We start from the raw sequence: 24,219 nt of genomic DNA, 5'->3' as shown, positions 1-24,219 counted from the left end.
TTTATAAGACACTCCAGTGGATGATATCTTTGATAGATAACAATCTATCAATGGATAGTATATCTAGTTACATAGACAAGGACACTGCCCTCTGCTCTTTTTCGGTAGGGGGCTAAACTAGGATATTTTTTCAGGTTTCTCTTCTTTAGAACAGAGGGACGAATTTGAGAATCTGTGAAAGATGTTTCCTGCAAAATAATCTTGTATAATAATTTCATATTTATCTATCATTACTTTTATAACTTTATCAAGATTTATAGTTAAATATAAAACAACATTTAGTACGACAAGTTCAGGATGACCTATGCTTATGGAACACCAGTCAAATTTAAAAATAGAAATCTATCGTTGCATTACGATGAAGAAAGGATTACATTTACCTATATAAAAAGGTATTTATATATATGTATTTTTTTAATTTATAATAATGTAGACACTTGTAATTTGTTCTTGAGCTATGGAGAATTTTGTACTCTGTATTCTTTTTTCCGAAATAAAATATGAAATGAAATGAATTAAAAAGTAATTTTTCCTTTATTATAAATATCATTGCCAGTTATATTAATAATGATAACGTTCAGTTTTACAGGGAATTTTCTTTTTTTTAAACAAATTTTTACTAATAATATAATATAAAATATCACAAATGTTTAGGGAGTGGAGAAGATGATTAGTAAATAACAAAGACCTTCTATCAGCTCACCATGGATTAACTATCTTGTCCTCATCACCTTAAATTCTCTCCAAAATCATGCCACACATTTTCAATCATAATAACATCAAACTAATAAAGGTCGTTGACCTGATGGCTGTTCTGTCTATACACGCTTTTCCCTAGATGGAATTGCCTGATGTTCAAAAATTCATTTAAATGGTAATTTTTTCTATCGCTGATATTTACTTAATGCCATTTGGCTGATAAATGCGATTGTCTTTGAAATCAATTTTCAAAATGATTTATAGGTAATATCTGAGTGTCTCCATGTTAACTGTAAAGTGTATTTTAATTGGTAGAACATATCGACTCTGGCAAAAACACAATTCAATGTTTTATTTCTACCTGTAATGTCTAATAAAAAACATACTGTCAATAGTATAACAAATTAAATACATTAAAAAAATAAAAGATATGAATAACTAATGTTTTTCAAGAAATGAAAACTTCATATATGTTAGCACTAACCATACATTATTATGTTATGTCATATTTTGTAAAAATACAAGACACACAACCAACATATTTATATCAAGTCATTATGTTGTGTGCCAAAATATATTGGCTGAACTACAACTTATATGTCTTTATTCTATACCACAAATTTCTATATATCATACTTATGACAACATTTTGGCATCATTTTCAATAAAGAACATTCTGGTGGTGTAACATTCTATAAAAAAACCCTTTTTATTACTAAACAGCATTTATGTCCTAAAGTTAAAAAATATTTCAGAGTATTTTCAAATCACCTGAAATAATGTGGCTTGAATTTCGCAAACTACATTTCCTGCAGCATGACCCACGGGAAAAGTGATGTGGTTTTACTTCCTTTACAATGACCCCACAGTCAACAAATACCACACGGAAATGTAGTAACTCACATTATTCTTTTTAAAATAAGTCTACCAACATTTGTATTCATTTTTAAGAATAACAAGTCGCAAATAATTTTCTATACATATAAATATAAATGTTTACATTTTTTGTTCAAAATGCATTATTATACATTTATTTTGGATAATTGCAGTGTTCAGATCTAAATACCATAATAAAACCGGCAATGATATTATAAATGCTAAGTTTCTTAATACTTGTATACTGTACTGCTTGACCCAGTCATTGTAATATTAAAATTACTGTCTTTACCAAAGGTTGGTATTTTTCTATGACAAATCCGGTAAAAAGATTCAACAACGAAAAAATCTTGACTCACAGGAAGAGGACTAAATTAACAATTGCATAAAAAAATCTGTATGATCTTTTTTTTATTGTTTGTCATTTGATATTTTATACATTTTGTTCCTTACAAAATTGAAAATGTGTTGCATTAGACAGAACATTATTTAACAAAAAAAAAGTGTGTTATACAGGTGTATATATCACCGGGCGGTTTAGAATTAATATTCTGTGCTTGATGTGTATATAAAAAAGTTATCAAAAAAACTACATCCTAAAATAAAATATATGAGCACAATGAATAGCAAAAATTAAGGTATATTCTCCTTTTTTATTGCAAAAATGAATTTACTACATTTGAATTGAAAATTAAAAGTCAAATTTAAAAGGTCGTTCTGATGATGCTTGCCGATACTTCCCCAATCTTATAAATATCAAATAGAATGATTAAGTAATCAGTCGGCGTCGACTGATCTAAAAACTAAAATGTTCATCCCATCAATCAAATTAAAATATTCATTAATATTTAATTTTTATTTCAGGATGTACTGAGAATTTGATGAATAACTATTTTATAATGTGTCAATGTTAGATTTTATCGTAATAATTGGTTTATTAAAGTATTTGAAGTTACCCTTTTAAGAAAACCTAACTAAGGAAATAAATTACATTATTTTATTTATTCATTAATAGAATTCTTCCTTGTATGTGCTTTTTCATTAATTCACTCATTTTTTATGTGTTTTTGCAATTATGAAGGTTAATTATTAGACGCATTGTTTGTTTTAAATAAATGTTATTAATCTCTTGGTAACTCCCACGAAGCCGCAGATGTTGACATCATCCGAAAGCAGACACGATCTTTGTCTTAGACCTAGGATGTATAAAATATCTAAAAATTGTGCCGTTTACACAAGAATATAAATTGATTACAATTCAATGGAAAAATCCTGTGGGGTAGTCATAAAGTTATTAGTTTTATAATTATTAGCTTTAATTATAAAGCATGAAAACGAAAGTCTCAAATCGATAAGTGAAAAATAATGACAAATTGAGAATGTAAAAATTCATGCCAGTATGGGGATAGACCTGCATAACCAACCAGGGTTCGAAGTAATGAATTGCAGTTAGCATCAGGACTCTGGTGCTTCCTATCATACCAAAGAAGGTAGCACCAGCAACTAATGACTAAACTGACAAAAATAAATAAATCTAAAGCTCTGTCTACACTATCAAACTTTATGTGACAATAAAATGTGATGTGCCCATATATGGACATGATGATGTCATATCACTACTATAATTGGGTATATCACTACCATATTTGAGCACATCACACTTTTTTTTGTCAAACTAGTTTGATAGTGTAGACAAAGCTTTAAACCTTTCTTTTAAAAAATACAAATGGAATTACATATAAAAGATCAAAAAAATTCCACAATTTTGATTAGGATGCGTCGCAAGTTTGAATAATCCGAGGTATTTTATATCAAAGATTTATAATCGATAAAATTTAAGATAAATCAATCAATACAATTTTTATCTAAAAATGTTCATTTTTTCTAACAAAAATGATGAATATGACTCAATAAACGTTGATAGGTGATGCTGCAGTTTTGATAATACTGACACGTTTATATGTCATCACCAAAGTTAAAGCTACTCTCCTGAGACCGGGGTGATGGGGAAGGGGTAAAACAGGGTCAATTCAATGATAGATTCTCTTATTGTAAACTAGTGAAGACAAGCTACAAGATTTGTTCGGTAAATCTCTTTTATTCGGCCAAAAAAACCACTAACAAGTAGCTTAGAAGAGAAGGATTAAGAGATGATCATGATACGCCATTGGTGTCAAAGGTAACGAATATATATTTACAGATAAAAAGTAAAGACTTGTCATAATTCTTTTGTCTTAACTACATATTCAAAGATTAAACTGATCCATGATGAACATACAGAACTAATACCTAATGTTCTTGCATGGATCAATGTAAAACTTTGTATGAGGTCTCGTTCAATAAGTTATTTGTTTGTATCAAGGTTTTTGAACAGCGTTAAATACCTATAAACTCACACTTTCTAAAATTTTAGGTGTTCAAGAAGATTCTGGTACTGTGACAGAACAATGATTTGAACTCGGGTCAAGGGATTTGTAAGCAATTTGTGTGTACTAATGTAAATTACTGCTTAAGTTTTCTTGGAATTTATTATTATATTGTTGAGGTTCTCTACTGAACCACTTTGGAAATCAATGCTATAGCACTGAAAGTGTCATTCAGAATAAAGACATAATAAATAAATAATGTGCAACCCCTACACAGTGTTTTAAAATCTAAAGACTGAAGCTAAAAAATAAACATGTTTTTGTGAAATATGAAATTTCCTTTCTTTTACAGCATTATTAGTACAACAGTAATCGGTATAGCATTCCTAACCAACTAGCAACAGCTAAATTCTGCCCATGGCTATTTGCAAGGGTCAAGTTTACCTATAGACAGGTTAGGGTTGGGTTTGTTATTATGTTTGTGTGTTCTAATTTTCAAAGCGGATTATACTTTTCCAATTTAATTATTTTAACAATTGTTTGTACAATAATATTAAATAGAAATGTTTATGTTAAATGCGGGATGCTGTTTTTTATGTACACACTTGCTTCACCAGTGATTCACATTTTTGACAATGTCTGATATTCAATCACTTATTCTTTACTTTAATATTTCCTTGTATGAATGGCTATTTTCGAATTCGAAGCAACAAAAAAAAAGTTTATCTCGTAAAATGATCTGTTAATTCTTCCTGTAAATAATACACAAAGTAAATGTTTGTAGAGAATAAAAAGAACTTACAATTCTACCATATCTATTGGGAAAGCTGGGGGCAGTTCTGTCAAACCTTTCCCTCGGCAATCGACTACATCTGACTGACAGGAACACTTCTCGGGACACAATGGCTCAATTTTACATTGTTTGTCGTGGTCTTCCTCTCCTAAAATTATAAAACAAAACAAAATTTTATTTGGTTTTTATATTATATAATAAACAAAATATTTGGTTATTTTGTGGAACCGCATAGGCATATGCCAAATGACACGAAATAGGTACATAGTACAATCATATAGGAACAGTACAAACAGTTGTAATACAAGAGAGCTATAGCCTCCGGCCAGATGGCCTAAATAGGGTCAAACTTTACATAGAGACACTTGGGAATCCATAAGGCAATAACCTTTGATAGAACACCAACACCCAAGTACCAGAAGCCACCTCTGCAAAAGAAAAGGGCTACGGGCTTAGGCCCTTGGGATGCGCAAGCCAGATCTGTTTCTTTGTTAGAATACGCAATACTAGCTGGAAGGCATTTTGTACATGTGTTGACATCTCTGACTCCTGGGGAATAAAGGCTTGAAACAACTTTTCAACCATCATTTCTTCGCAAAGCAGCTCAGCAAAACCAACATCTTTTGTTGGTTTCTGTCTACAAAATAAATTCACTCTCATCTGATATACAGAATCAACTTAAAATGACATTTGTCAATCAATTAGATTGACATGAATTTTGTTCGATAAAAAAACACATACATCGCAACAAAATAAAATGGTACAAACTCATTAATTTAATAACTTCACATATTTTTGGTTGGCTGTAATGTTAAAACTGTTACTTCCATTTAATTGTTTGCAAATGCCCCTTTTGCCATAAAAATAAGCATTGCTCTTTTGGTTTATTCCCTCCATTTTTTGCATTATCTTAACCATTTATCTCATCAAATAATCTTATGCAAATTAGAAAATAAATTGAATCTTGAAATCTTTTATATAGTGGTGTCCTCTGTATAGGGGTGACCCAAATGAGGGGTTTTAATGCATTTGGTTGTGTCTGGTTGGTGTCACTTTGGTGGTGTCATAAGAACAAAAACTGAAACCAGAACTCTCCAGAAGAACTGAAAGACAAGCCACAGATTTTTACCTGAACTTCAAGACATAATTTATAAGAAACTTTCCAATTTCATAAAATATGATTGTGATGACATTATGAACAGTGTCACCTATTGAGATAGTGTCACTTGGGTGTTAATTGCTAGGTCAGTACGGTAGTCTTATCGAATTTAAGCACGTTCACAGACATTGGTAGCACCACAGGCTAGAAAATCTCACATAGGGTAACCAAGTTTGAATGCCGATGACAGTAACGTACACATTACTAAAATTAAAACCGATTGGTCATCTAATATTTCCAAGTGCTAATGATATAATTCAAATTGTGTGCAGAGAAATGTGTTAAAGGAGCAGGGAGATCTTGTGAAAAACATCGCCTTGAACATGAGATAGCATGTGGATGCATTATGATCTATGCCTTGAGCTGGTAATAAAATAACACTAGTTAAAGCTCAATTTTAACAATACTTATTTGTATTCTTAATGAGTTCAAAGACATGTTTAAGGTTAAAAGACAAAAACATATAGTATATACATACTTTGTTTATCATACTTGTCAATACAGTAATATAAATCAATGGTAGGAAAAATTGATAAAAAATCTTAACAATGATAATAAGGACTTTATGAGATTTAACAAAGTGGGAGGAGCTTAGCGTGAAATTCAAATTGTTGAGAACGATAAAGTTACCATTTTCCCGTTTACGGAGAACGACTAGTGAACCTTAGTTATCAACAATACAAATATTACCGTATATTATTTTTTAAAAACACAAAAAAATATATAAAAGTTTTATGAATGAGCTACATTATGACTAATGAGTAGAAAAGGAAGACTTCTGTTGTAAATTTGTCCCAGGAACAATATTCCTTGAATACTATTGTAGTATAGTCAAATAACTTAGCATAAAAATCAAATTAGGTTCTAGCAAGTCATCATTTTTCTCTGCAACATCTTTAAGAAATTATCCATCTTATGAGATGATGGCATGTTTAAACTTAGGCCAATGACTCAGTTAAACAAATAGCTTCTACTAGACCAGAATTGACAGAGACGCTCCATTAAAATTATTCTATACTAATCCGTTCATTACAAATTGTTTAATTCTATTTTATTGAATAAAAGTAAAACCAAACTAATAATATACCATACTCTTTATTTGGTGTTAACTTTGTTTTACTGAAACCAATCCTTAGATATGTAGCCCATTAAAGTATATTATAAATTTACAAATGAGAACTGCTACAGTTTCTTTCGGAACATCTTACTGAAGTTTTTGCAGGTGTAAACTCTTCTAGGTACTATGACGCCTCAACCAATTGGCTGCGAATAAATTGAATTTGCGATTTCTCCCTTGTGGGTAGATTTCTATAAATATTGCAATATAATATTTGTATTAAATAATAAGCTTGGGAGTAATATCTAGATACCGCCAACTACAATTGAACACCCATATCAGTGAGAAAATACCTACCTCACTGAGAAAATTGTATGACAATAGTATCTCTCCTTGCTAATATCCCCGAAAAGATTAGCAAGGCAATTAACTTTACTGGGCATAATGTGAGAAAGTAAAAGAATATTATACAGAACCTAGAAAGGAAATTGCCTGGAAAGGCCCAAGATTCAAATATCATGCCAAATAATATTCAAAATTATTGGCTGAAACACAACATATGTGCCGTAGTAAAAACAGGATTGAGTACCAGGTTAAATTTCTTGGTTCATCTCCCATCTTCATAATCAGTATTATCTTTTTAATGGAATCCATACATTGGTTGGTACTGTTCTAATCAAAGCCAGATTTCAAAGCGACAAATTCATCTCACCGTGCGAAGCAAACTAATAGGGAAATAACACTCCCATGAGTCTAGTATCTAATCAATGTTTCTACGAATATAACTTGTTCTACAAACACAGTGCAAAATATTAATTAGAACCTTGTTCATTAGTCAAGTATTAAAACAACTAATTGAATTACAAACAATTAATTATCTTAATTATATTTTCAGAATATCTAATCTAAATAAATGTTGAATGAAACTAAAAAAAAAGAAAACAAACAAGGCATTTGAAATAGTAAAAATATAACACGATACCACAGAATTTGCTAATACTGAGAAGTTTTGCTCTTAATCTTAATAAATATTTCTGTTTTACATCTATGTTGTTTTTTTATTTATTTTTTCCAAATTCTTTTTCAAAAGAAGACCTTGGTATTCATATATATATTGATATTGCTATGAGTCTGTTTTGGCAGTTATTGTAAAATCATTCTGTAACTTCCTTTCAATAATCTACCAACAATTTCAACGTGCGTTTACGAACACACACTTTGGCAAAGTGGGGAAAACTTCAATATTTGGTCTAAAAACATCACAATTACTTAACGTTACATTTCTAACCATGTTAATTAAGTTACACCATTTTTAGGGTGAACCATGTATAATATATTAGCTAATTTCCTTTCTAGCGGGAGGTCAAAAGAGTATTAACCCACCACAAACAACGCTAAACAAACTACACTATACAACCTTGCCTCCCCCCTCATGATGTCATCACTCGGCCTCTTTAACCAGACAAATTCCTAGCATATAACATGAATACAACTATATTAATTTTAATACATTTGGTATAGATTAAATATAGTTGAATTACTATCCTTAGACATCACATATTCTATCTCTATGGGAAGGATATAAAGATCATTGTAACATTTTGTCATATATTAACTATCAACATTAATTAAAGATAATAAAATCTGCGGAGTCGGCTACTTGCATGGCAGTTAACACGGAATCTAAATTTATCGTTTTTAGTATAATAAAATACTTCCTCAACCTTGAAAAAACAGGTGATATGAATTAGACAAATTGAAATTTAACAAAAACATTCATTTTGTTATCTTATCATACTGCAATGTTAATGAAAAACATGAATACAATATCACCCTGTCATCCTCATTGAAATTCAGTAATGTCTAGGGAGGCGGGATTGTGGGTGAGAGGAAGAGGAAGGGTGGGCTTATCCTTGGGGATCAATAAATGTAATGTAACATAACTATGGATTAGAAGTCAGAATAGTACATTAATAAATGGTAATTAGTAGGCCTACTAATGAATTTGACAAGAATGACTGACAAACAGACAAAATGTCATTTATAGATATGATCATGTACGCGGATATCAATTAACTGTAAATATTTGTGTAGGTTTATTGAAGATTGTTGTCTATCTATAATTTCCACTTGCAATATGTTAACCACCAAGTATTATATCGCAAATCTCTATTCAGAGTCAAGTGGCCTTCATGGTAAAGAAATAGGTCCTCGATTTTTATAACCGCAAAATGTTTTGTTCCGGTACTCTCTATTTGAACACAAGGATACATCACTCATTTTAATCACACTATTTGTGCATTCTGTAATATATTTTAGCCTTTACTGAACTGAACTAATTTATTTAATATTAATATTTTTAAAATCTTCTTCTTAACCGTCTTCTCTAATACATAAGGTAGTCATTGACTTGCTGTATATTTGGATTATTTGTGTGTTTTTCTTTCGATAAAATATACTACATTTATAAAGAAAAAAAAAATCAGTCACTGAATCCTAGAGAGATTGAGATGCAAATAAAATAAGCAAAAAGCTACACAAAACTATTTTTTCTGAAGATTATTAAAAATTGTCAACCAATTGTTAATGTACGTCATTGATGCTATGCATTATTCCATGATGACATCATATGATAGTTTTAATTAATGAAGTCATGCCTCATTACATATGGTTCACATTGAACTACTACCCCACTTATTATGCTTAATTAAACAAAGTTAATTAAGCATGTTTAACTTGAGTGTACATTTCAATTTCAGTTGACAAGTGGATTTATATTAAATGCCTATAGGAAACGCAAAACTAAAAGATATAACAATCCTATTGAATTTTAAATCTTCATCAATTAAACTTTATTTACAACATTTACAAGTTTCTTGTCCAGCCTACCATCAGGTAAAGACAAATCAAATAATGTTCAAATAAAAATAATTTGAATTTTTAAAAAAGTGAAATAAAAATAAATGTACTGTTAAAATAAAAATAAAATAGTAGAAGCCCTAAAGAAAGTTATAGTTGATGACTGATAACACTATTTGTTCATTTGGATGATGGTAATTTTGAGAATTTCCTGAATTTTTTAGTACACTTTAACTAATGCAGAGCAAAGTTTCTAAGTGCTTTCAAAAGGAACAAGTACAAGGGATAAGTACAATTTCATTAGCCCGCTTCCTGCGGAAACCAGAAACTACATCCAAACTTGAGTAAAAAAAGAACTTTATTAATCTGTACTAGATGGAAATAATACAGACGTATTATTCATGACAGGGTCCGGGGAAAAAATTAAACTCCAGATTACCTTTTAGTCAATAAGTTAATAATACTTATATTTATATACGTAAAATATGAAGTATCAAAAGTTAATCCAAGCAATTGGTCATTTTAGTCAAATGATGACATTTCCTGCAACTGACATAGTGGATCAAACCAAAGATAACTTTGCATCCCTTATTTAACTATATAAACATTTAAAGAACACTATTCATCACTTGGTAAAGACTTATGGTTATAAAGCATTAGCATTCATGATAATTTTTTGTGACAATTTCAATTCAACAACTATATCTTTTGAATAGTGTTCAAATACACATTATCTTATTAAATTTAAAACATGCATTCATTCTATAAAGTTCATAATTGTTTTAAAGTGTATAGTTGTATTGACAAAGGGACACAATTCTTCCAACTGTGTTTAGTCTAAAGAATTGCTAGATCACATGATTTGATTTTAAGGGTATACAATTACCAAGTATATTATACCTAACTTGTTATCTTAACTCTTGCAAATTTCATACAAAATTCACAAATTGAAATCTTTATTTATGCTGCACTAAACACAAAAGAAGGTCCGGTCTAACTTTTCAACGATTGTTTTCTAGCCAATACAAACCAACTGAACGAGAAAAATAAACATAGTTTATCGTTGTTGTGTCGCTCAGCTGGACGACAGGCATGCGTTAGAGTTTACAAGAAGAAATGGGAACGACTGTCACGCGACTAAATTTCCATTCTAAAGAAATTCAGTAAATGTTTAAAATGTTTATACAAAAATAGAAAGCTATGAAGAAAACATCAGGAATAGACAGTTAATACAAATTGAAGTACTTTTCAATTTTGTCAACAAACTAAAGCTGCAATGATGTTAAAACAAATAACTAAAGCTTCAATCTTACTTAATGTTAACAGGAGAATGCTTTACCAAGACTTTTGGTGACTTTCCAATCGACAAATTTTATCTTAAAAAATTTTAATCATGTAAAATAAAGACCAACTGTTTAAATGTATGAATCACAAATGTTTGACTTTATAACCTCTTTTTAATTAACAAAAATAAAATTTAACAACTAATAAACGTTCTCAATAAATCTAAAATCAGACTTGATGTCTGAGTTGGCAAAGTGCTCTTTCGCACAAAATTAAGTTAGTTTCCAATTGCAACTCTTTTATCTATAAAACAACATTTAATTTTCCGTGATAGATGGAATTACAAGACACATGTCTTTTGTTGAGAGACATTTAAACTTTTATTTTTGTTGTAAAGTAGCTGGCCCTTTAAATATAATTGTAATCAAATTTGCCCGACAGAGGTTGACGTCTGCGGAACGTGGCCTTTAAAGATGGCCTATTCATTTTATGAAATTGACTTAATAAGAGTTCAGTGGTGTACTTAATGCTACCAGGTGATTTATAATTGCTACAAATGTACAGCTATTTATTTCAGGTGTTTGATTATTATCTTAAATTTGTTCTCACGTGTCACAAATGTAAAATTTAATAATTTAATTTATACTAATGGCACCATAGTCCTTAGTTGACCTGAGACTATACTTAGATCATGTTTAAATCAGACCTAATTTATGCAGTGGTGTTACAGCATTAGAATTGGTTGAATATGTTAAAGCTGATTTGAATAAAACAGAAGGAAATGGCTAAGAATACAGAATAATTTTGCAGTGGTATTATTATATTTGAGTACAGCATTATGATTGGTCAAATATGTTAAAACTGATTTGAATAAAACAGAAGGAAATGGCTAAGAATAATAATTTAACCGCACTGTAAAATCGCAAGTCTTTGCCATGAATGACTTGGAAAAATCCCAAATCATTTTCTACAGTTGTTTGTCAGGTTCATGGCTAGTTTAGGGAAAGGGGGGATTTGGGAATCGAAATCCAGGGACCTACATACTGAATGTTTTTGTATTGCTTGTAGATAGAAATAGAAACTGTGAAATAATGACTATAATAGGGCTTAAAAAATAAACTCTCTGAGGCGGATTTTTTTTTTAAACAGGAGAGCGAGAACATAATAATATATATAGTCTGTAAATAGATATCAAAAGGTAGTTCATAATGTCATTTTAGCTGTAAAAGAGGGGGGGGGGGGGGCAGTGCGTAACCCAAGAACTACTACTTGGATCTGCCCTAAACGAGGACCCTAGTAAATTATATAAACCTTAGTTTTACAGAAAATCAATAACATTTAAAGGGAAATGAAAAAGGGACGGAAAGTAAAAAAAGATGTCATATTTTCCCTACTATCTTAGAACGAATACTTCTTTCTATGTTGTATTTGATAAATATAGGACAGAGTTGAAATACTTTGGTTATGATGCAAAATCACCATGGATATAAAAACTTTACAGGTTTGTCTTAAGGGCATAACACAGGCAATTGCACACATTTTCGTACATCAAGCGCAGACAGACATTTTCTATGAATATTTATGAACTTCACTGTAACTATTTCCTAGGGAACAGAGACAATGAACTGGAATAATTATTATATGTCATTAGGTATATTTCAAAAAAAGTGCAAAATAAATTGTATGTATATTAATAAATAATTTGTACACCATTTAGAGACTTTTTAAAGCATGGATTGAATGGTTAATATAAAGCAATTCTGTTGAAAGTGGCAATAGGTTTTATTTAATATTTGTAACATTCCTCTATTTCAGTGTCTTTTAATTGCTCTTCATTGTTTCACTCTAGGCCGTCAATTCATCTCATTAAAATCAGGAACGAATCATGAAGTTTTTGCATGGAAATCATCTCCGTATTGTTGAAGAGAATCGATGATGAAGGACAACTGTCTCGCAGGATAATGACTCAAATCAACTCTCTTTTTAAACATCTTAGAACATGAGTCAGGACTTGGGAAAGTATAATATCATGAACACAAAAACTACTAATTCCTATGAGGATATATCATATAGATAGAAGATAATCAGATTAAATTTATACTATTACATTTATGAATGGTTTCTTGTTTATTGAATAACATACACGTAACATTCAATGCTTATTAGGTAAAGTTTTTTTACTAATAGAAACCAAAACTAATAAATATTAAATGTGAAAGCACTTATAAACTTTATAATAAGATGTTATTAATCAGCTGGCTAGAAACAAAGACATATTCAAGTTTATGTGATTTTATAAAAGAAAACTATTAAAGATATGACAGCTCTATATTTGGATTGTTTATCATGAGATTTATCAGTGATTATCTCCTTATATAGACGTGTGTATAAATGGACTTACTTTGATCAGGATATTTTAAGTTAGTGTGATAGATATACTTAAAACAGTTCTGAAAATTAATCTAAAAGTCAACAGGAAGAGGTACGTTGTTATCCTCGACAGGATCTGGCGCATAAAGCGTCAATTCAACCCATTGCTTATGTTTATGATTCTATAACTTTTATGAATACTGGTTATCACAGAATTGTGTGTCCTTAAGCTCTATATATGTACACTATCAAACTTTATGTGACAAAAAAAATGTGATGTGCCCATATACATGATGATGTCATATCACTACCATATCTGGGCATATCACTACCATGTTAGGGCTTATCACACTCTTTTTGCCAAACTAGTTTGATAGTTTAGACAGAGCTTTATGCCATGATCATGCAACAAACATCTTTCTTATAGACTTGTAAAAATAAAGTTGACCTACAATTGAGCAATCGCATTAAATATCTGATTTTGATTATCATTACAAGTTCAAAAACGTTTAAAATGTCTAACACGTGTAGCCAAAAAAAAAAAGATGAGATTGCCAATTCTAGTTCTTTTCATAGAGTGAGAATTGACTTCACATCTAGAGAGGATACTTAGTAATAACCGATTCAAGATAGCCACATTAAAACATTAATCATGGTCGAATATACAGCTGAATTTATAAACTCAATAGAGGAGAATTCCTAAATGAATTGCTGGAACCTTGCAACACACGCGGATTTGATGCAATCGCTATGCCATACATTCAAGTATAATCAACATGGTTTGTATGTATTTATAAGATAAGGTCTTTATGTCTAAAGGGGAGTTATAATTAGTGGCGGGGTTCCAACTGGGATACTACTTGGATGAATGTATACATGTGAACTACTTAACTTAAATCAAAGACAAGTGGTCTGACAGCAAGTTTTAAGACTGACCAACATGGCTTACATTTTAAACTTACTTACTGTAATAATGTCTTTAGTTAGGGACTGTTTTATTGGTAAAATCTGACAAGGGACTTATAAACTCCTAGTTGTACGAAATCCCAAAACTCAGTAAAATGAATTTATTAATTACTATAAATAAAACAATAGTGTAGTTGTGAATCTATGGATGTCCTGTAACCTTTCTTATACTAAATCTAGGCATGGGACAATTTTATCTAAAAATCAAAGTGAATTGAATTATCATTTCAAACAGCTATCCCAAAACTGGACAATTTTGCATTAAATTGTCATTTGGTTAGGGATAACTTCATTGTTTAAACAATAGAAAAGTAATACACAATCTGACAAGAAATCAGTGTAAAGAAGAAGTCAGTGGTCTCTAGATTAAGGACTGGTTCTTATATAAGGACCACTACTATTTAATCTTATTGAATTTGAAACAAAAATGAATACATATACTGTACTAATAAAAAGGTATGTGCACATCCGATACATGTAATGGCCAGAATTTAAGAAGAGTCTGGCTGCTATTCGACATGTATAAAGTTGCCTCTCGTTAGACCTAAATATTAACAAGTGTTAGGAGTGAAAGACCTATATTTCAGCATTTGTCTCCTCAACACAATCTCCAATGGGTAAAACTCTCAACTTGTTTATGATAGCCTACCTAACCTGGGCTAACTACTGTTTATGCATACGATGTAGTAAATCGCAATAAAAGTGTAACTTTTTAGTTGCATTACATCTCTGCATCACGTACTGATAATTTGTTTCATTGATGTTTACTTGTAAAATTTAAAGTGGTAATTGCAAACCATGGTTAAACAGAGTCTGTTGAGAATTGGGAAGATACAATGTAATTTCTTTTAATAAGAAATAAGGCCAGTAACATCCTCAAATCAAGGATAAACAATTTTTAAAAACCCAGCTGTTATAATCTTCAAATTATTGAATTATTATAATTATTTAGATTCGGAGATTGGATGCAATGGTATTCAATAAGCTTGCACTAGTATTAAAATACAAGATACAAGTCTACTTTATTGTCAAAATTTACAATTTACAGCGAAAAACATGTGACACATAAAAGTTTCCATGAACTTTCAGCACAGGACATTATATATCCTATACACCCACATACGGAATTTCTAGGAATGAAATACTATAAAGGTAAAACTTTGATAGATTTTATTACCGTATTGGTTGTGTTTTCATACATGCATTCCAGGTAGAAAACATCATCAAATAACAATGCATGGTTACAATGAACACATAACCTTTGACATGAGGCTCTACAAAGTGCATTAACGATCAGGTAATGAAAAGTCACCTCTTCCAACTCTAGGAGCGAGGTAAACTGAAGATTTAAGGTCATAGTTTAAATGGTCCTAGGATTTGGGACATAAATCAACACACGCTTGGAGGAAGAAAGGCGCTTGGAGAAAGAAAGGGGTAGTACGTCAGTTTAAATATCAAATTTGTTCCTTAAAAAATTATATTTTAGTATGTTTGTGCTGATGTGATGTTGATAATTAGATTATTTGTTTATGGAGCAAGTTCCCAAAGTAACCTGGAAGGAAAAATTATGTTTCATAATCTATTTTAATAGTCAAATTATCAAAACAAAACATTTTCACTTTTAAAGAATGCAGTTTCATACCTGTACACACAAAGTCCTGACTTTGTAGTTCTTCTATCTTGCTGCCTCTGAGAGGTTTAGGTCCGGAACATCTTGTGAAGAGCGCCAGCTTAGTGTTAAGCTTTAACCAAACACTAAACCACGCCAAATGACAATCGCAGTTTAGCCGGTTGTTCGATAAGCGCCTAAAAACAAAGCAAAGTTGGATAGCCGATTCATTAAAGGGATTTTCATTTATCATAGTATAAAATTCTTCTAAGAAAGGCAACTATGTAGCTATATTTTTTGTTTATCTAGGATTACAGAAAATGCTACGTAATTGGAGAAATTTAGATTGTTGAGCATGGGTGGGAGGGGACAGCCACCTTCACTATCTTCTACAAAGTCTAAAAAGTTCCTAGACTTCTCTAGCTACATTCTTGTTAAAATGTTTTTAATGCATACTTACAACGTTTGCAGGAAATTCATGTGACTAAAAGTAGTACTTTTTATACTTGTCAGGTTGTTACTATTAAGTGTACTGCAAAAAAGAACACACGAAAATGGAAAAGTGAGGTTAGTTGGCCTAATTATCTTAAATAGATTACACTACTACTTGCCCTTTCAACCTGGTGATTTCAGGATGTTTTTATTTTGCAAAAGCTAATATGGATTAGTAAAGCTTAGCACATATCAATTGGAACTAGGTTAATGTTATAAGACAATACTTGGACATTTACAAAGCACTTAATATTCGCTATCCCACTGATCCCAAATTGATCTCTCATAACCTTCCATCAGGGGACATGGCGGTAGGAGGAGAGCAATTACAGTCTACACATCGTGGTGAACACTTGGCTATAAACATCCAATTAAGGACGATATTATAATGCACCTTTACATAAACACAGCTAGACTCTACAATCATACAAAGTCAAACATGTCAACTGTTTGCAAACACTACAAAACATCTTCATCCAGCATCATGATGTATAGTTAACATGAAATTTAAATGCTTGCGAAGATTATGCAACAGTGCTGGTTATAGGATTTCTTATATGTGCCTTGTTAAGAGCAATATTTTAAGATGGTGAGAATCCAAAATTGCCATCCCACCTACAGTAGGAAATTAAGTTCTATGCCTCTACTGCTTTCTATTTTTTGTTTTCCTGCACGTTTTCCAGTATAATTCTGCTGCATACCGGAGCCATAAAGGGCACTGGACTATGGCTAGCCTATGTACAAGCCTTTATACATTAAATTGTACTTAGACTACTAGGGGTTTTACATCCAACAGAAAATCTTTTGGTCAACTGCTCCTAGCAGTCGATAGACAAGATATCAAATTAAATTAAGTATATTCTTTAGTGTACATCAAAACATCTGTACAGCATAAACATCTGAACCAGAGTTAAATATTTGCATAATGAAGCGTTGGGCAAGTGAGCTAATGATAATTAAAAGATGATGTTTCATTAACGACAGGTGCTGGATACCTTACCCCAGAGGAGCATACCAGTAAGCATGTTAAGAGGAGGCAGCTGCTACGATTATGACGCAGTGAAGGTATGTTCAAAACAGGAATACAGTAGAACCCCTATTAATGGGACATCGTCAGGACCCAATACAATGTCATAGGGATGTCCGCTGAATAGGGAGAGTATCTTGATGGAGGGGTTCTAGTTGATATAGATAAATGATCTATCATTAGATAGACTTTCTTAATATAAATATGGTATCAATTTAGTAAAAGGTATGTCATTCATAATTTTCATATCATTTATGCTAAATCACTTACAGCATTTCCATCATTCTGAGTGGTCGGAATGCACCGTCCATAAGACAGACAATCTTGTTATGGTCAAGTTTCCTAGAAAACAATGCAGATTTCATATTAATAAACCAAATCAAATTCTAAATTAATAATGTATATCTGGATAGATTAATCTACCTTTATGAAAGAGTTCAAAAAAGCCATAAAAGAAAGACGGAGTAAAGATTAATAAGTTGGCATTTCAACACAGGGTTTAAGATTTAATAAAGATATTATATTTATAAACACAAGCTCTTATGAAACACTAGCAACAGAGACATCATGTATACATCTCTTTTAAAAATTATTATTAAAATTGTTTCGTAGTTATAGTTTTTCCTATTTAAATATGTATATATATATGTTTTATATAATTGTCTATTTATAAAACTCTTAATTTCAACCATTTGGTTGACTTTGATTATAAGACTGGTTACATGAGCAATAATCCAGGATTTTTTAAACATCAAAAATCGATATAAAAAGTATTAAATCATTTAATTTCAGCTGCCACAAAGAGAGGAAAACACACTGTACCGCTACCCTATGGAACTGCTCCCGATTATTTAGACATCATTTTAGTAATTCAGTAACTAAAATAAATTTTCAATCTTTTAACACCAAAAAAAAAGGTAAATTATTAACTATTTTTTACAGATTTAAAGTGCAAAGAAATGCTGTTACTGTCATTCAATCATGATAATGGATAATTTATTTAATCTACTTACAAGTTGCGAAGAGCATTTGCGCCCCGGAACATTTTCCTCGATATGATAACCAACTCATTATCGGAAAGATCTCTGCAAAAAAAATAAAAAACATTTTAATATTAAACTTACTTATCTACCTATTAACCAACAAAGATCTACTGTTAGTAATGTAATGTAATGCGACATTTATATAGCGCTATTTCATGAAGAAAAGTACATCAACAGTAAGTTATTCAATCCCATTTTTCAATTTCATAAACATTTATTTAGTCAAAAAGTTAAACAAAATATAAAATATCAATTGCTTTAAATTAATAATTTAGAAACAATGCTATTACTATTTATTGGAATGTAGGCCATTATTTACTGTACATTTTTACGTAATTTATGCACGTTAAATAACATATGAGTTAAACGAAATCAACTAATGGTGGATGAATATACTCATGATGTTGATGATGATTATGATAATAATTTGTTTTGTAAACATTAATAAAGATGATAAGGGTGAAAATGATCAATATCTTTTTATTTTCCAAAAGGCATCACAATTGTGTTAATAAAAAATGATAACATCAATTCATGTGCATCAAGTTTGTCATTAATGGTAGTGGTGTGACAAAACATTGATAATAAAATACATACATAAAGTTCATCCGTCTATAAGAACTGTATACAATTAGCATTGATAGACGAATTAATACAACTAGATTAAACTAGTGTGACAAGATAATTATGTGGAGACATGGTTGAAGTATTAAAGTTGTAGAAGCATCTCAAACAAAATGAGTTATTGTTCTAATAACAGTTGTTTTATCTCCCGATCAATTATACCCGGACCAGATTGTCTAGGCAGTCTGAATAAATAATGCAAACACTTGAGTTTGTGCATTCTTCACGCTTTGTTCCAGATCTTATATTTTAGTGCAATCTGCTCAAAGCAGTCTGATGTACCAGATCAATAGCAAGATGATTGAGTCATACTAATTAACTTGATCAAATGGCCATTTTCATTCATAACAAATGTAGTGATGATAAATCCATTGACAACCTGAGGAGGTAAACACCCTAAGTTTGAGCTATAAACGCTCAATTTCAGCCCATTAATGTCTTTGAAAATATTCTAGATTACGTTAAATTATTCAACAACTTGTCAACAAGAGTTTTATGATTTTTAAAATATCAGGAATGATACTAGGTGGAGGAATGTGTTGACGGAAATATTATTAATGTGGTAACTATAAGATTTATGCTTTCAAGAACTGTTAAAAGATGTTTACAAAATGAAATGACAGTTACTTTGAACTGAACCCTGTTGCCTTTGTATCTCAATTACTTTATTTACTGTAAATCAATTTGTTTTGCATGAAACTTTTTTTGTAAATCGCAATCATTTTTTAGGTTTGAGTCAAAACTGAAGAATTTCAAGGTTTTTAAACAATAACTCAGTGAATACTACTAGTACCATAGATTTTTTTCCCCACCACTTGATTTATGGAGTTAATGCCATGTACGATACCATAACCCTGTAGGTGTGAACACATCCTGAATGACCCTTAAGCTCTGTCTACACTATCAAACTAGTTTGAGAAAAAGGTGTTATGTGCCCAAATATGGTAGTGATATGCGCAAATATGGTGATATGACATCATAATGCCCATTATGGGCACATCACATTTTTTTTGTCACATAAAGTTTGATCGGGTAGTCAGAGCTCTAACAATGCAAAACATATGCAAAGTAAAATAGAAAGTAGAAATAGAAGGTATTAAAGAAATTATGCAATTTACAAGGTAGAGACACTTTAAAGTTTTCATCTGTCTTATGATGATGGATTTTCACCAAGAACAAACTTGCTAGACCTTGATTAAGCAGCTAATCTGCCTATACAATTAACTAGAGATACTCAACACTTGTTTAGAATTAACAAATACGAAGCCAGATAGGGTCCCTGGAAGCTTTTAGCCTGACACCAGTCTAGACTCACAGGTGACAAGGTGGTCTTAATGGGTATTCACATTGCTTCATTTACAAGCCTAGCTATAGACACTCAAGAGCTATATAGGATGCTCGCACTGTGTCTAGAGACGGTTACAATGCAGGATTAAGGATTAGGGCCAGTGGAACTTATTGTCTAATTATAATTTAATTACTTCTTCATAGGTATCAGATATCATCCTAGCCTACACTGGGATGACTGTCACTTGGTTTGTACATTTATTAGAAATTTTAGATGTTTGAAACAATTAAAACATTCCTTTTTTATTGTTAAACTAAAACTTAAATTTGCGGCGAGAAATTGTTTCATGGAAATGGGATTTGGCTATCAAGACCAGAATGAATTAGGTTCAAACCGTTTTTAAGTTTTGTTCTATTTTAGTAGTAGTTTGAGTGGGGCCATATCTGCTGGCAAGAAAAAAACACTCTTGGAAATAATGCTTTTGAATCTGCATTCTCATGTCCTTTTCTTTAAAATCACAATGTATTTTAAAAAATTATTTACTGTACTAAAAATAAATCAAAATATGGCAGTAACAAACGTTTTTGAAATTTAATTGTCATTAAAAGGATGTTCTTTGCTATAAAATTGACACATAAAATAAAAATTACAAAATAGTTAGACAACTTTTATTTTAAAATTGTAAACATATGAATTCCATCTAACTGGGTCATTATTTGGAAAGGAATTTAAAAAGTATATATACTTTTATTATATAGCATGTTTGGAAAGACTTGAGAACAATATAATATAAATCCATTACATAGCTCAGGATTAAGCCTTCTATCTCCTTTGTTATATTAAGGGTTTACACTGTATTATCAGAGATAGCACTTTATATAGAAAAAACAATCAGCATTTGAAAGAATCCTTTAAAAAACACAGTTTTGGAAGGTTAATGGGCTATTACTCACCTGATAATGATCTGTAATTGGCCAAAAGTAACGTTATTTATGTTGAATTCAAAGGTTTTGGGTGATGTGGATTACAATTTGTCAAATCCAAGGTAAACTACACAAAACTTCATATAAATTGTAAAATGTATTTAAAATTATACTTTTAAAACTTCCTTATAGAGGGATGAACGGTAACAAGTTCATTCCATTTCTTAAATCTTAAATAGTGCACTGAATGTTGAATGGATAATTACATCATTATCTCTTTAAAATTCTGCATCTGCACTTAATAATCATTTAATCAATAACACATTCTCTATAAAAAATATCAATTTAATTGATTTGTAAAATATATTTACATAATCTTTAATTTCAACAAGATAAAATCACAAAATCTATTCTATTTAGTATTCCTTGATGTTCCTGTTATTCATTAATGTATAAAAGGCAACCTAGACAGATAACCTAGCACAATACACTGGACATAATACATTTAACATCTGTAATTAGTCTTGACAGAAACTCTGGAGACATTGCAATTCCTCATTTTATACTGCCATTATAAAGGGATTAATTCTCCATTTTAGTGGCAATAGATAGAAAACTAATTAGACAGTATATCCACTGTTTTTAAGTATTTTCTTTTATCTTGAAAAATGTATTTTTATGTTTGTGGACAAGGTACACTCATTTAAATTAACCATGCCCTTTTAATCCTCTGACCTAATGCTTTATGTGTTATACCTCTCCACTTATCAATAGAAGTACTACAGTGTTCCTTAAACAACATATCCACTTGTCTATTGTTTAGCAACACCTGTAATAGGTAGATAAATCCGATTTGGCCGAGTTCATTCTGAAATCAATGTTCAGGACACTTTGAAGACGGATTTTGAGTCGAGACTCAAACACAAAAGTTATGCTTGTTGTCCTTTAATCATTAACATTCTAAGGTGTGTTTGTTGTTGGGATCTAGTAATCCTTCTTTAATCTCATGGAATATGTGGTTACTACCTCTTCATCAAACCTCAGGTGTGCGCACCTTTATTCTTATAGCAGAGCAATTGTTTGACTGCTCATTGATAAAAATTAGGATAAAACAACAATTCCAGGTGCATATGATGAATGTACAGAAACATAAATAAATACAATCAGTAGGATTAAATCTACACAAAAAGTTATTTAAGTTCTGTTTACACTATCAAACTTTATGTGACAAAAAAGTGTGATGTGCCCAAATATGGTCTGTTTTGTAGGATTTGTTAAATGCTTATTGTTTACATACCAATTGAGTAGAATGAATGATTCTGTAGTTTTAATCACTGAACATTAGCAATGCAATTTTTTATTCATGCATTATAAGTGTTCACACATTAAACACATTAAAATATTCATAAATAGGTCAACATTATTTTTGAAATACCTAGAAAATGTAACTGATTTTCAGTGACAAGTTCTGAAGTTTCAAGGTCAGGAGTATAATTAAATTACAAGATAAAGACAAGATCAAAAATAGAATGACAATCAAACAAAAACCCACATTTATAATGAAGGCCAACTGGAGACAAACTGGAGTCACTACTAATGTATAATGTAACAAACTTACTAAATTCTGCGAGTGTAATTTTCTAAATTACTATGATATCTAAAAATAACAACCAATAACTTGTAGAAAAGAGCAGGGGTCTATATAATTATTCAAAGAACTGTATACAACATCTGGGGCACCTACAGTGATGTATTTTGTCAATTGTTAGCTACCCGTATTGGTCGTAGAAGGAGTCGACGCATCAGCACAGTGGGGACGACAATAGTTCAAAGCATTCCAAATCAAACAAATTCTTTTCCAGATTCTGATTGGATAAATTTATCGCAGTATGAATTTGTATCATTGGGATTTTGGATAAACATAAATTTAAAACATGTGTGAATGGGCTATATAAAAGTTGAGGTAGTATTAAACTAGTGTGACATACTGTACCTACTTTGATTTTATGCCTAAAATAATTGGTTCCATTTGGGTAGTGTTGCTATTAAATGGATGATGACACAACCTCTCTTAAAAAACTCAGTATTAAAGACCCTCGAAAAGAAAGACATTGTATTGTTAGCTTTGAGTATGAACTTAAAATTTCTGTCCCAGATTCAGAGTACATTCTTCTTTTCTGTCAATTGTAAAATTTCAGATTGAACTTTCAATGTTAATTAAATTCAAAATTTATATTTCAGTATGACATGTGAAATGTTTGAGTGTTCAATTGTGATGTTAAATCAATGATCTTCTAAAACTTTGAACTACAGTATTATATATACCTGCATTATAATACTTTTTGTATCTCTAGCCAATTATCATCTTCTTAATTGATATTCCAACGATTATACTTCCATCATTTCCTGATTGGTTGATGGAAAAATCAAACACAAGATAACATAACTGTTTCTTTATGTTTTTTCCAACAAAATATCTTGATGATTGATAAATTTGGAAATAAGTATATCAAATAATTACGACCTATCAACCCTTCCCATAACCCCTCACTAGAGGTCACATACATACAGCCATACAGACCCACTTCTTTTAAGAGTCAACGCTAGACTTGCCTCTAGGGAAACCATACAGCAACTTCAACAACATTTGACATATGAAATATTTCTATGAATGTGGAACATGACTTAAATGAAAGTTTTTTAGGTAAAAATATAAATCATTTATAGAAAAAAAATCCCTAATGCAAGTTCTCTTTTTGGTTTTTTACTATCTACCTATTTAAG

At 30.8% G+C, this 24,219-nt stretch overlaps 1 protein-coding gene across 2 annotated transcripts in view; it reads right to left on the bottom strand.

Annotated features, from left to right (window-relative positions):
• LOC144837435 (slit homolog 2 protein-like) overlaps positions 1-24,219 on the bottom strand; it is a 78,193-nt gene that overhangs the window by 27,185 nt on the left and 26,789 nt on the right. For both annotated transcript variants that reach the window (XM_078692534.1, XM_078692536.1), the window contains exons 5-9: positions 18,571-18,642; positions 17,828-17,899; positions 16,499-16,570; positions 16,072-16,235; positions 4,744-4,882 (exon numbers count right to left, since the gene is read on the bottom strand). In XM_078692534.1, the coding sequence (XP_078548660.1) occupies positions 4,744-4,882; positions 16,072-16,235; positions 16,499-16,570; positions 17,828-17,899; positions 18,571-18,642 (519 nt within the window). The remainder of the gene's footprint in view (positions 1-4,743; positions 4,883-16,071; positions 16,236-16,498; positions 16,571-17,827; positions 17,900-18,570; positions 18,643-24,219) is intronic.

This window comes from Antedon bifida, chromosome 3 (assembly GCF_963402885.1).
Source record: "Antedon bifida chromosome 3, ecAntBifi1.1, whole genome shotgun sequence".
Classification (NCBI taxonomy): Eukaryota; Metazoa; Echinodermata; class Crinoidea; order Comatulida; family Antedonidae; genus Antedon; species Antedon bifida.
This window is presented reverse-complemented; position numbering and strand designations above follow the sequence as displayed.